The sequence below is a fragment of the Pelecanus crispus genome, chromosome 2 (genome assembly GCF_030463565.1).
Source record: "Pelecanus crispus isolate bPelCri1 chromosome 2, bPelCri1.pri, whole genome shotgun sequence".
Classification (NCBI taxonomy): Eukaryota; Metazoa; Chordata; class Aves; order Pelecaniformes; family Pelecanidae; genus Pelecanus; species Pelecanus crispus.
This window is the reverse complement of record NC_134644.1, coordinates 51,203,161-51,217,312: the sequence shown is the minus strand read 5'-3', so window position 1 is coordinate 51,217,312 and position 14,152 is coordinate 51,203,161. Positions and strand designations below refer to the sequence as shown.

Genomic DNA, 14,152 nt, shown 5'->3' with positions numbered 1-14,152 from the left:
CTGTAAGCACAAACACTGTTGAAAGAACATCTTTTAAAATACTGCAGAAAAAGGCAGGTACTCGTCAAACTGACTGCAGAGCTCCATCTTCTGGTAAAACAGAGCTTTCTCCACTCAAAACACAAAGCTGATTGTACATAGCTCAGAGCTGTTTCAGATCCAGCTTCAGTACTCAGAGCTTATGGGCCATTCTGCCAGGTGCAAACAGCAAAACAAATGAGTTTAGGACACAATCTTCTGCTCAGGGAAGCCTCAGAAGACCATTTAATCTGGATTTTTCAAGCAGCTCATGCAGAGAAAGGTACAAAGTTACAGTAGGTAAATTAGTGGCCTGCCCCATCCACAAAAGGTGTCAGACAAACTGAGTTTGAGGAAGATTTGTAAGAAGCAGCTATACTAAAACACCACTGACTTTTGTACCATTGGTTCCGAACTCAAATTCACTATTAGGCTAGATGAATAGTGAAGAGGCAGAGAGCTCACAGCGGCCAGTAAATCTTCGCATTTTATATAAATACCTATTCTGGCAAGTACAGATTTATGCAGAAATGAACTTTAAAGCTATGGACTTCACTTTTGCCAGTCTATGCCACCAACTCCATTCTTTGGTAAGGTGAAATTCCTGAAAACTAGGTCACAAACCCCATTAGGATCCACAGGACAAGACAGCTGCTTCATGTACTCTCTAAATTCAGCAGAGTTCACACCCTCCAGGTGACTGAAGGTGAAAGCTCTGATACCCAGTGCCACCTGTCCTGAAAAACTCCTGGCTGACAGATCAGGGAAAATACAGGGTATGCTGGAGCTGATGCCTGGGTTAACTACTACAACAAAATGGAGATGGGTGATAAACACAACAGCTGTAAAATATGAGCATGGTGCTCTCCTAAAGGTGTTCAGGTGCCTTCAGACGTCCTTCAGAAAACATCGCCATAATGTCCTTCAGAAAACACTGGTTTCAGGGGTAACCATGAATGCTCAAAATCTCCAAGGATCCATACATCTATGCCAGGAGCTTTACTCCTGTTATGTTTCTTAAATCTGCATTTCCAAACTTCCCATTTATTTTGGCTTTGGAAACAGCAAGAGATGAAAAACTGAACCAAGGCAGGTATTCTTTGGACAGTATTTTCTTAGCTTTCTTCTGGCTGAGGCCTCCTTCTCATATGTATATAACCATGGAGCACAGATGTAAAAAGAATTCAGTGTATTTAATGTGGCTTTAACATGATTTTATGCAGGCTAGGATCCCAAATTAAAATTCTAGCATTTTAACAGCACAGATAGCAAATGCTGACAGATTTTTCTTGAAGAAATAATTCCTGTGAACTATTCATGCTGTTTGAAAATAAAATATATTTAAATATGCATCAATACCTAAGAGAGTTACAAAATTTATTGCTTTTCTGTACAATGGTAACCTCTTGGAAGCATGTATAGTAATCCTGTTGAAAACAACTCAAACATAAGACATTCATTATGTGTTTTTGTGATTTTAGGCATCTATTTGGAAAGGTCTCCATATCATTGTCAAGGTCTAAACACAGTACAAGAGGGCTGATCCCGTAATGCTGTGCACATCTGTTCAAAGCAATCAATCAGTGGAACTAACAAACACAAGTACTGAAAGACTAGTTCATGCACCCCAAACTAGCATGCAATTAAGCACATGCTGAATCAAGCGTAGCCCTTCCAACTTCAAAATGAGAACATTCACAACATTATCAAGTGCTTTGGATGGCTTGGGGTTTTTTAAGGGAAACCTGAAAGGCAATGAATTAAAAAAGTAAAACAAAACAAAACAAAAAAAAACCCCAACAACCCTTCCCCCCAAAACAGACTCTGTCAAGCTTTATAATATACTGCAGTTTCTTTCAAAGAATACAAAAAATATATTGAGATTACTAAAAATTTGTGCTGCAAAAATTACTTGTCCTAGATGGTATTAACAATGCCGTATCCTATAATTTCTTTACCATTCCAATTATGCTGAGAGTCTACTCAAGTGATACAGAAATTTCAAACTATTCCTGGGTACTAGGCTAGAACTGCGATTCTACAATTTACAATCCTCCATAAAATACTGAGCTCACGCAGAGTATGTTGCTCTGACAGACCAACTGCGGGTCATAAATTACATGTGCGTTACTTTCTTCTGAAATGTTCAGTGCCATAATTGGGATGTAATCTGTGTATACAGTAAGGAAGTTATTTTACATATGAATGGATACTACAGGTCTTAACATAGGGACAGGAAAATTCAAGGATCATAACTTTTTCTTATTTAGTCAGAATTGATTTCCGACTCTATCCATCACTCAACAAGAAACAACTGATACTCTGTTATGAATACATTTATTTTGGCTACAAGACATCTTTGCCACTACCAGCAACGTCTGTTCTCCTGAGCCTGGATGTTAAAATGACTTCTCTTAGGGCTCATCTCAAGCAGCACTCTACACGCCCTCAAAATGGCAATAAAAATAGGACCTCATAGTACTCTGTCAGAGAACATCTCCAGTGAAAAAATGGTAAGATACAACCCTCGAACCGTACATATCGAATGAGGCAGACACCTACCCAGAAGACTGAGATGACTTACACCTGCTGGGAACAGTCCTTGTAGGCACTGTATTTCCAAGGACATTTCACTCTCCGGTTAGAAGACCTGTAGCTCTAGACTGGCACACTCTATGGCCTGCCAGTGGCAATGGTAGGGAGATACTTTCTGGCTTTTATGGACTTCTTGAGCTAGATTTTTCCACTACGGAGGTATCCTGGATTACAAGCAAAAGCACCAAAGATTGTATCCAAGATATTTCTCCCCTTCCTTTTTTATTGTACTTCCACATTCTCTAGCAAGAGCTTATTCTGTATGTTGTTGCCTTGCATCTCCCCTGGAATCATGCAAGCAATGAGGTCATAACCTTGCACTTGTGACAGCGCTCTAAGGAGATGCACATCCGTACACACCCCTACCTGTATTGCATTTCTTATAGAGAAATCTAAGAGAGGCAGAAAGAATGCTGAGGAGTTTTTTTTAAGAGGAGCAATGGCTGCACAACATTTAAATACAAAATAAATTCATAAGCTAAGCACACATCTCGGCTCCCGAAAGGTATTCTTCAGTGGGCAGATTGTGGATCCTAAAAGCACTGTCACATTAGCAGTGCCTACTCTGAAAACATCCACAATTATCTTCTCCTTGTATACCGCCTGACAAATTGCTTCAACAAAAAGCAGATACAGAAGTGTCTTTATTTCATTTGAGCAATGCAACCAGTACTGATGTGGCTCATGAATACTCCTGAATCCTAAGCAGATGGGCAATCTGGAGGAAGGATAAAGAGTGGGAAATTGAAGTTTTCCATGCATTTGTTTATTCTACACAAAGTTATTCATACTGACCAATTTCTCTATTTCTCTAACCTATCAAAATTACTCAGCAAATAATACATGATGAGATAAGATTACTAGGACAATTTCACAGATTTTTATCTACTTGCCAATTTATAAGGTAGGAAATATGCTTAAAAACCTTGTCTGAGATAACTAGAGCTCTCCCAGGAAAAATCAGCAGTAACTGGGGAATAACCTGTTAATAACAGTGACCTGTATTCAAATAAGTGATCTCTGGAGGTACTTAAAAGACACGTAGACATACAGTGCTTAGGGACATGGTTTAGTGGTGGACTTGGTAGTGTTAGGTTAATGCTTGGACACAATGATGTTAAGGGTCTTTTCCAAACTAAATGATTCTACGATTCTAGGTTTAATCTTAATAAAACTGACTGCAAAAAGTAGCTTACATTCAATAGCTGAAAGCACTGAACTGCCATTTCAGTGAGAGCTGAGGATACTCTGCACTTCATGAAAATAACAGAAATACTATTGTCTAGCCCTGAGACAATCTAATCTTCCAACAACCAGTCAAATAATAAATTATGATCTATTCCAGAAAAAGGAGGGCGAAGGAAGTGTCCTCATTTAAAGTAGCTATGTAAAAACAAGATGTCTGAAGAAAAAGGAGCTCTGGTAGTTTTCTGATTCTGGACTAGATATAATTATTTACTACTGGCAAATCTTAACGAAGATTCATATAGCTTATTAAAACAACCCCCCCCGCCCCTCCGCAACCCAACCCAACAACAAAAAAAGAAACCACACAAACTCATCTGTAGTCTGAGAACCTGTAGCCTCGTTCAATAATAGACCACAAATGTCAGTTCAGAGTATCTAACAACTCCTGCAGTACTGTGTCACTTACAATGTTTAAGTCTTAATATGGTATAAATAGGAAGGAGAGAATTTAATAGTGTGGTGGAGAGGAAAGGGGAGGAAATGTCATTATTCTCTGCATAAAAACATCCTCTTAATTCTATATCTCAAAGGGAATTTAAAAACAGGGAACTGTATCTGAGGTAACTGAATTAATTGCAGAAAAACTCGCAGAATTTCTTTGTTTGATTTTCAAGGCACTTCCATTTGTTTCAGCAAAGGCAACTTAGATGCACCTTTTGTCATCATGTAGTCTTTTTTTTTTTCCCCAAAGTATAAAATTCTAAAGCGTGTCATCACCTCTTACGAACATAGTATCTGCACTATAGGCATACAAAATATGTATTGTCTATACATTATATACACTGAAGAGCGTGCACTAAATACACATACAAGTTGCATACGTGCCACACAAAGGTTTGTGAACGAACCACTTCCTTTTAGCAGCCTTCTCTTATCAAAATAAAGTAAAATATTGACCACAGATGCTGTTACTGGAAAAAAAGTCAAATTAAAAGATTATTAAAGAAAGGGTTTTTGAGCCAATGTTAGAATGGTTATGTTCTAACTACTGCACGCATTAACGTGCAGATGCTACACACAAAGCAATACTATGGATGCTGTTCTGGAGAGATGCGAGAATGGCCCAGTAATCAAAATCCTGTAAAGATGTCAGTTTTACTGGACTTAATGAGTTTCCCTCACCAGACCCCTCATCATCGTCAGTCGTGGACTCCTGCATCTCCTCTGTGAAAGCCTGAGATTGGCGGGGGTTATTCTTGTTGTCTGAAACAGTCACTTGTGCTTGTGACCTCTCACCTGAGGTCTCTGTGTGCTGAACTGGCGTCGAGGTAGTTAGGCCCTTGTAAGAAATGTCACCTGTCTCATCTTCCTCATAGTCATTAAGGCAGTACACTTCATCCAGGTCCAGGTCCAGTGTCCGGAAGCCCTTAGTGACAACCCCAGGCCTCGGGTCCAGGATCCCGCCCAGGTGAGGCTGAGCCAGCTGCTGCCAGTGGTGCAAAGTGGCAGAACCTTGAAAGGCAACACAAAGACAAGCAAAATAAATCAGTAATCAATCCAGGATCTAAAAGGCAGAAAATCCCACTTTGTTTATCCAGAAGACCAAATGTCTGGGGGCTCCAAACATTTAATGTTTCTGGGTTTAATATTTCTAGGCTTTAATATTTCTCAGAAGACAAGCTACAAGGCAAAACTGCTTCACCTACTTTTCATCATTTCCAGATCAATATGAAATAAACTGATCACATAAGCACTGAGATAGGTAAAGTCTGGTGGTAAGATGTGGCACACTTGTGCACACGCACATCCCCTCCCCGTTTATATGCTTATCCCCCTAAATTCACAGGATTAAGTAGGAATAGAAGGAATTAACATTTAACAGTTTATCTGAGCATCATCACAGAAAGCTCTGAGAGGAACACATACCACATACTCTTGCATTAAGCTTACGCTAAGAAAGGTACTAGAAACATGCTACAATTTACTACCAGTGGCTAACAGGAGGACAGCAGTCACACAGATTGCACAGCAACTTCAGCTTTCTACCATACGTTAGAAAGCCACATCAACTCCAGGCACGTGTAAGCAGATAATACCTCTGACCTATACATCAAGTCTAAATACTTGTACGGCCCCTACTTGAGCCCCTATGCTACAGGAACTACTACATAACTCAATGCTACTGTACCTGTAGCTTCATCCTTGGCAGAAAAATGTTTTGAGTGAGGGAAGAGGTGCATTTTACACAGAAAAGCATTCAATATTCAGCATTCAGTAGGAGACAATGAGTCAGAAACAGCAACATATCAGATTAAATTGATACATACACCGAGATGGGACCACTGATATCAGGGGAGGATTTATCTGATTCCTCAAGTAGTGATTAAACACTGCTCACAAGGGCCTAAGTTTTCTATGTGTCCACCAATCATTACTGTGCTGTAACATCTGACTTAAAACTATCCATTCCAAGTCCTGTGACACAAACAAAACATCTTTATTTTAATCTCTGCCAGCAAAAATCAGAGCAGTTTTTGTTGTCTTGTTCCTGTCCCCTCTCCCCAAAGCAGAATACTGACTCAGTCAACAAGCTGGTCTACAAACATCTCACCAGTATTCAAAGACAAAAAAGGTGTAATACCTTGCATTGTACATGTAAACATCTAAACTACTGTAATAACTAGGGAAGGGATGGCTCTTACACACATTATTTTGCATCTGAGAAAAATCCTATGGAATGAGAAAAATTGTCATTTCACAATAAGGATATTGCATTACAGGAAGCTTATTGTAAATAGGAAGTGAACAGCGAAAACATCCTTCTGTAGAGTGACTGGGATCAGTGAGTAGCATTTTAATTATCTCACTTTTTGAAATGTGTAATTTTTAGCTCAGAATAATTGGATCTGCCATATTACTTTGGATAACAGTGCTTTTTTCTTTAAGAAATTTTTGAGGGACTAAAGAGGATTTAGACTGGTACTCTTGAGGCTGAAGAAGTAGAAACAATTACAACCCTGGAATAAATAACTAATGAAGAAAATATCCATATAACTTGTATAACTTATGTTTATTCCTGAATTGTCACAAAGGTCAAGTTTTTCACTTCTACATAAAAGAAATATTCCAGAACGTGACGAAGTGTCAGATATTGTCAAGTCTTAAGCAAAGAGTAGAGCTTTGCAGTATGACAATACCCTCAAAAGTTACAGAAAAACACCAGAAATCAAAATTTCTTTCTGCACAGTATGGAAGTATAAAAACCTGTGCTAATTAACTTCTGTATGCAAGCTTCTGAAGATGTAATCATTTTCACCTTCAAGCTCACCAAAATTTATACTCAGAAAAACTCTGCAGAGTACAAGTATTAAATTAATAATATTTTGTATCTTTCTTATTCACCAGAATATCTGCATTTTGAGCTTTAACATTTCTATTGTCACTACATGTAATTAATTTATTTTGGAAACTAGAAATCAAAGTGGCCTAAGTTTCATCACAAAAAGGAGGATATCTGAGTTTCTCCCCACCTGTTACTTTAATCTTGATGTTATAAAATGTGTGAAAGGGAGCTTTAACTTTTCCATACAGAAAATTAGCACTAATGCAGAAAGTGATGCAACAATTGTCAACTACCTTATGATTTTAAAAAAAAAAAAAAAAAGGTGCCAAATTGAAGGGGAGAATACAACACATTGGCCTATATTCAGTCCCAGGCTCCTACTGGACAGTTTTGTAAATTATGCTATCAGAAAAAGCTGGCATGAGGGAATTAGTGTGCAACAGTGGGACTGCCAGGCTGAAGTAAGAAGAAATTTAAAAGCAAAATAAAGTATATGCATAGAGTTTGGTTTTCTATTCCTGATATCTGCATCATCGCATGTATAGTAATGGGGGTCAGAGAAAGCTTGGAAATTCATGATGCATTGCTGCCACAATTGCAGCAAAGTGAGTGAAGACATAATCAGTCCAAGGTTCTAGTTTTCCTACACGACACAGGGAGTGCTATTTCATGCTTATGGTACAAGCTGCAGGTGCACAGTTTAAAAACAAAAACCAAACCAAACAAACCCACCAGACTGTAGCTAAAGCAAGTCACATCAAGCAGTCATTCTATTCGACTAAAAGAGTTTTTTGCCTCTTTTTTTTTTTTAAAGGTGCAGAAGACGACAACTAATTTCTTAGTGTTTCTGTCACCCTATTTATTTTACTGCGGGATTTAACAGATTGCTTTAAAGAAATAGAAGCCACTAACCTGAAATGTATTATAGAACTGATTTTTTTCTTTCCCCATTTTATGGCATGAGCACCCTTAGGAAAACAATAATAAAAACCAAAGGCACAACTACTGATAACAGTCTGCAGGTACAGCAGACTATTTTGCCCCAGTAGTTTGAAATCATCCATGAAGTTGGAAAAAAAAAAAAAAAAACAAACCACCACCAAAAAACCCAGTTAAATCTCATGAAAAATACTCAGGAAAGAAACTAAGCTGAACTGAGGACCAGAATCATAAACATGTATTTAATAAAGGACAACAAACACTAAACTTATGAAACAGGCAGACACAAACACACTACAAATGAGATGTAAAACCAAACACGGGAAGTATTTTAAAAGGTGCAAAAATTTTAAGGAAAAAAATGACCCAGTGAGAACAATGAACAAAACCAGGAAAAAAAACCCAGACAGATAGAAAGATGATAAAGACTTTAAGAGTTTATTGGAAGAAAAAAGCAGATATAATGGGATGGTGACAGAAATCTATTACAGTAGTAGCAACCAGTAACTGAAACAAAGGTGGATCATCCCTTCCCTCATGTAGTACAAGAATTTTTACGACCATTAAAAAGCAGTCATGAAAACAAGCTACTAAAATCTGCTAAACAGTATGGACTTGTGTGCTATGGCTATAGTTTCATTTGAATAGGTAGATACAGCACATCACTTTCTGCAGGACACAAGAAGGGTTATTTTTGCTTCTGAATACGTATCATGCTAAATGCTCCTTATAGATGAAATAAATTTGTTCTAAAAAGACAAAGAAGGGAACTTTTGCAATTAAAACACACATAGACAATGTAACATAACACCAGAGTTCTGTTAAAGGAAAAGAAACTAAAGCTAAATTATGTAACTAGTGCATCTGTGAAGTACTACAGGAAAACAGCTTCATTTTGTTTAAAACCTGAAGGAATTTACTCAACTTTAACTTCCAGCAACAACCTGAAAGGACTGAAGAAAGCCAGGCAGACTATACCATACATGCTCTGTCAGCTTTCTTAGACAGACTGCAGAAATGCACTAACTCTGAAATAAAGCTCTAGCCCTGACTACCATCTACCTATATCTTGCCTTCTTCTGAGTCAATATATGGAGGAAATTTGACTTAAAAAAACCCACCTCATTTCACACATGAAACCAAAGCCACAAAGACTTATGTGTGGCTACTCAAACAGCCAATTAAAGTCCAGAGGTCATTTTTAATCACAAAAATAGTCTATTAGACCAACTGGACTATTTGAAGTAGGTAAAGGTCTTTCCAGACACTGATTTGCAGAACTGAGGTTTGATGAACTAATTCTCTTGTTGCTTACATTTCAGATACTCAACCACCTTCCTTTTCTAGAGTATGAAATGGCAACATTGGGATTTAGGTTAGATGTAAGGCCTCACTGCTGCTGCACGTGTGGCCTGTAACATTTATTTTACTGCCGTGGCTGGAATTGCTTCCTAACTCTTTTAAGGCTTGAGGAAAAATGTAGTAGTTAGAAGATTTCAAACCAACAGCTTGGATTACTGTCTCTAAAGTAAAAAGAATATGTATTGCAAAGATTTCCTGCTTTCTGGTGATGGATAAGAGACCACAAAGAGTCACTAAGAAGAACAGATAAAGGCCGAGGCCCTTTGTTATCACCTTCTAGTGGTTTCACAATCTGAAGCTTTTCTGGCAGGTAGGAGCGACTGCTGATGGACATTCCTGAATATCCAGTGAATTCTGAAAATCTGGAGTGAGTTCCCAGAGACATGATGCTCTCTGTGGGGGTAACAGAACCGCTATGGAGCTCGCCCTTTTCTGCCAGTTCCCGCAACTTCCTTTCCTGCTCTTCTTCGAAGAACTTCCGCTCTGAGAGATAATTCTCCCGCCTGAGGGACAGCCTACGAAGGGCAGTCTCTAGGTCACTGGAGCCTGGAGTCCCCGGAGTTCCAGGCTTCTTCATCCTGTCTTCATTTCTAAAACATAACAGGGAACACACACACACACACCAAAAAAAAAAAAAAAAAAAAAAAAAAAAAAAAAAAAAAAAAAAAAAGAAAGAGAGAGAAAAAAAAGAGGAGAGGGAGGAAAAAAATTCTTAGAGATGCTTAAAACCTCCACATGACAGTTTTGAGACATTCACCAATACCTTTAAATTACTATGTCTGGGAGCAACTTGCTACTCCCCTGGAGACTTCAAAGGCAAACACCAGTATTTTCTTTCTCTTTCATGCTAAAACTGTTTTGAATCCTAGCTCCTGTCTGCAAACTCCTGGTTGGAAAAGCTGTGCTTTACTTAAGAGCTTCCTCCTACAAGGAGATGAGAGGTGCCTACTTGTTTTGGGTCTCTTATGGTTATACAAACCCAAGTAAGCAGGCCACATCTTACAGGGCCAACGCTGCAAGAATGTCATAATGAGTCACAAGAGTACATTCTGCTGACAAATATTAATTGTTTTGAGATATTAAGTCATTTTTACTGGAAAGTGTAGACAGCATAGTGTGGAGCTGTACTGGGGGAAGAGACAAGTAGATAGAAGAGCAAAGTTCTGACTGGTTTCATTCACAAGTTTTCATATTACGTAACCTATACACACACACTTGATTTATTTATTTTCAGGCTCAAAAGAGTTAGCTGTAGCTGCAACTTAGATCAGAACTCCCTGACTTTCATGTAAAATGGTGAAAATATAATTAGTTTTAAGTATTGAACCACAGTTGCAAAGACAAAATGTGGGTTTACACCATCTGGTGCTGCTGCATCTCAGAATAGGTGCGAGTTGCAGACATTGATACACAGTACTTTCAAAAAGCTTTCCTTTTTAAGCAAACTTGAGTGCTCAAGAACTATAAGCACAAAATAAAGTAACTTTTGAAGATGTACATCAATCACTGTGTTAACTGCACAGTGTAAGACAAAAAGAGGAAAATCGAAACACTTTGCCTTTACATCAGAAACAAAGCAAAAGCAAAGCCCAGTGCTACAGTACTGACCCATTGTCAGAGGATTCTGTCTCTAGGATGATGCTATTGGTCTTGTTGTCTATCATAATGTTAGAGATGTCTCCCCCATAGAAACTGGAACGTGGAGTGCTGACACAGCTAGAAATGACTGAGTTCATAGCAGAGGACTGGTTGGAGCCTGGGATATTCATTGGTGATGGAGTCATGGATCTCTGCTTGACAACTTGGTTAACACTTCTCACCGTCTCGAAGACCCGCTTCTGATGACTGGTAAGACATACACACAGTTAATAATCACACAGTGCCTTCTTACCTTAAGAAGGAACAAAGAAGTTAACAACCCTTCCTATTTGCAGCTCCACCAACCACCTTGTCTTTATAGTTTCTGTAAAGTAGTATGCATAGGGTCCCACACTCTCTACAATCTGGCCATTACGTTCAATCCATCAACATAATAATTCCATCATCCTAGAATATTTTAGACAGAACACTTGAGAATTATGTGCATGGACCCTCTCAAATATTAATAAAACTAAGTGAAAGAGCATTTCAGTACATCAGTTAAAAGCGCCTTAAAGCCATTGTGTGGAAATGAGTTTTAAAAAAAAAGAAAAAAAATCTCCATTCAATTCTTAACTATGAACTGGCTAATCCACTTTAAAAGAGAATTTGAATTTACTCTACTGAGTACCTCTACGCAAGCAAGTCTTGTGTCTTTTCTTTGTGAAACCCATTTCCAACCCCCTTAAATAGCATTTAAAAAAAACCCCCAAAACCCCCCAAAACCAGAAAAAAACCCAGAAATGTAATGGATCAAGAGTCTAGAGAGAGGCTGTCAAGGCTGGAAACCTAATTTTTGACCTAATTCTACAGTTCATTCTTTATCACCATTGTCCTGGTATCATAACAAACATCATTCATCTGCTTCAAGATTAAGATCAGATGACACTTCAGCAGAAATTTCTTGACAAAATAAACTTGCCCTACATCACGCTACAGAAGTGCCACCGCTGTTTTCTTTTACAGTTAACAGTGGCTGAACACAATAACAGTGCATCCTTTCCAGCTTAAAGGTAACACTTGCCAGGGTATAACAATGACAGCATGCCTTATGCTGTTTAATGTCATTCAAATTTCTTTCGTTCTGCCCATGAGTGCTCAACAGTTGCAATCTTTGTGTGTAGGCTCCAAGTCTATAGTTGTATATCTTTAAGAGGCTGAATCTAAGAGCATCTATCAATAAACGGTCCCACAGAGGTTGCAGTTACTACTGATGAGCACATAAATAAAACCAAGACAAGCCACAAAACCAAACAAACAAACAAGTATCCTTCTTTGGTACATGCATATATAAAAGACATTCTAAAGAAGTTAAACTATCCTTAAGTTAGATTACTCTGGAAGGACAAAAGGATCCTATGGGGTTTGAGCATGCTTACATCTTTCTGATCTTACATTTTTCTAATCAACATTTCACTCTGTCAAAGCCTCATTTACAATTCTTGGCTCATGCTCAGAGAAAGTTTAAGTATGTGTCAAGCTTTTTGTAAATACACTTAGAAGGTTTCTGGAAAGTGGCTACTGTACCTTCTCTGACTGTCCTTTCTTTGTAAACTCTGTTTCTCTAACAGACCCTCTAAATAGGATTAGCTTGTTTCAAATTAACCAGTCCATGTTTTGTACAAATAGATGAGATAAACCCATTGGAGTACACGTGCAACTGGTGTCAGTAAGGCCATTTCTGCCAAGCTGGTCTATCTATAGCTTTTGGACTGTCACAAGTACTTAATTTGTTTCAAACCGCTTTCTTGTTTAACTTGAGAACTTTAGCACAGGTGTAATGGACATCACACTATAAGTACCCAACCACTCCGAATCCCTTTCTGCACTGATGTTTTCTCTGTAAAAACTGGATTAGATCAATAATTACCTCATAACTTCTGTTATAATACCTGAAGAGAGAACCCAAAAAACTGAACTCATCCCCTAATAATTCACTGAAGAAACCTAGCATGGTAACACACAAGAAAACAAATCTTTTCTCATTCTCAGCACTCAAGAATGAGGACAACAAGTTCACAAGACAAGGCAAAACCTACATATAGGAGTTTTCTTTTGGTAGCTTTAGAAGAAAAAATAACCACCCCAACAACCAGACAATTTATTTTCCTTTTTCTCTATCATTCACACTCTGCCAGAAATACTTCTTTCTAAATCCCTAGCTCAACTATTTCCTGTCTTTTCCTTTCTCATCAAATAATAATTAACTTCAGATGTAATCAATTCTTTTCAGTCATACGCCAAGTCAGGAGAGTCAGGTTCATCTAAGTGCAGTTCTTTCCTCATTGACCCTTCTATCTCTGCTGCCAAAGAATCCTGTTAAAAAGAAGCACAAAAGAAAAACAAATATCATAGTATTAATAGGTGTCATTGCAGAAAATAATTAATTACTTATATAAAATAATTAATAACTAATAAGGTGTCATTCCAGAAAAAGAAAGGTTTAAAAATGAAAATTGACTGGAAAGCTTTAAGACTAATGAATATATCTAAATCATTAGACAAATTATGGCTTAGCTTCATACTGCTACAGCACTTACCATCTGAAGACATACAACACCTGTCAAAGATCCTAAAAAACCATCACAGGCAACAACAGAATTCAGGTGCTCCGACTTCCCAGACTAAATTCCCTACTCAGCAGCACCCACCTTTCTTGTGTAAAGTTTTGCTTAACCTGTTTTCATTTAAAATAAACAGAAAACTCTCTTCCCTTTCACATTACCCACCCACAAAAAAGACAGTTCTTGGCATAAAGCATTATATACTTCCCCCATAGGTTAAAGGTGACAGGCTATCAATTTTCCACTGCTGGTCAGTAAGTTTTACTGCCTAAATATAGTTAAGTGCAGGGTCTAAGCATCAAACATTCACAAATCTAAATGATCTTTGGTCCCATGATTCAACATTTGAAAATAATTTTTATACAAAACACATAAACCTATCTCAGCACAAGCACACTTTTCACAGCTTTCAACTGTATTTGTGCAAGTACAACTTGTATTACTAAATATCTGCACTTTAAACTGGCCTCTGTTCAGTCTCAGAAGGGAACACAAAAAGGCAAGC

At 38.0% G+C, this 14,152-nt stretch overlaps 1 protein-coding gene across 3 annotated transcripts in view; it reads right to left on the bottom strand.

Annotated features, from left to right (window-relative positions):
- TRAK1 (trafficking kinesin protein 1) overlaps nucleotides 1–14,152 on the bottom strand; it is a 56,337-nt gene that overhangs the window by 8,474 nt on the left and 33,711 nt on the right. For 2 of the 3 annotated variants that reach the window (XM_075704525.1, XM_075704527.1), the window contains 4 exons: nucleotides 13,323–13,399; nucleotides 11,054–11,290; nucleotides 9,719–10,035; nucleotides 5,098–5,313 (listed from right to left, as the gene is read on the bottom strand). In XM_075704525.1, the coding sequence (XP_075560640.1) occupies nucleotides 5,098–5,313; nucleotides 9,719–10,035; nucleotides 11,054–11,290; nucleotides 13,323–13,399 (847 nt within the window). The remainder of the gene's footprint in view (nucleotides 1–5,097; nucleotides 5,314–9,718; nucleotides 10,036–11,053; nucleotides 11,291–13,322; nucleotides 13,400–14,152) is intronic. The other variant, XM_075704526.1, reaches the window with a different exon arrangement.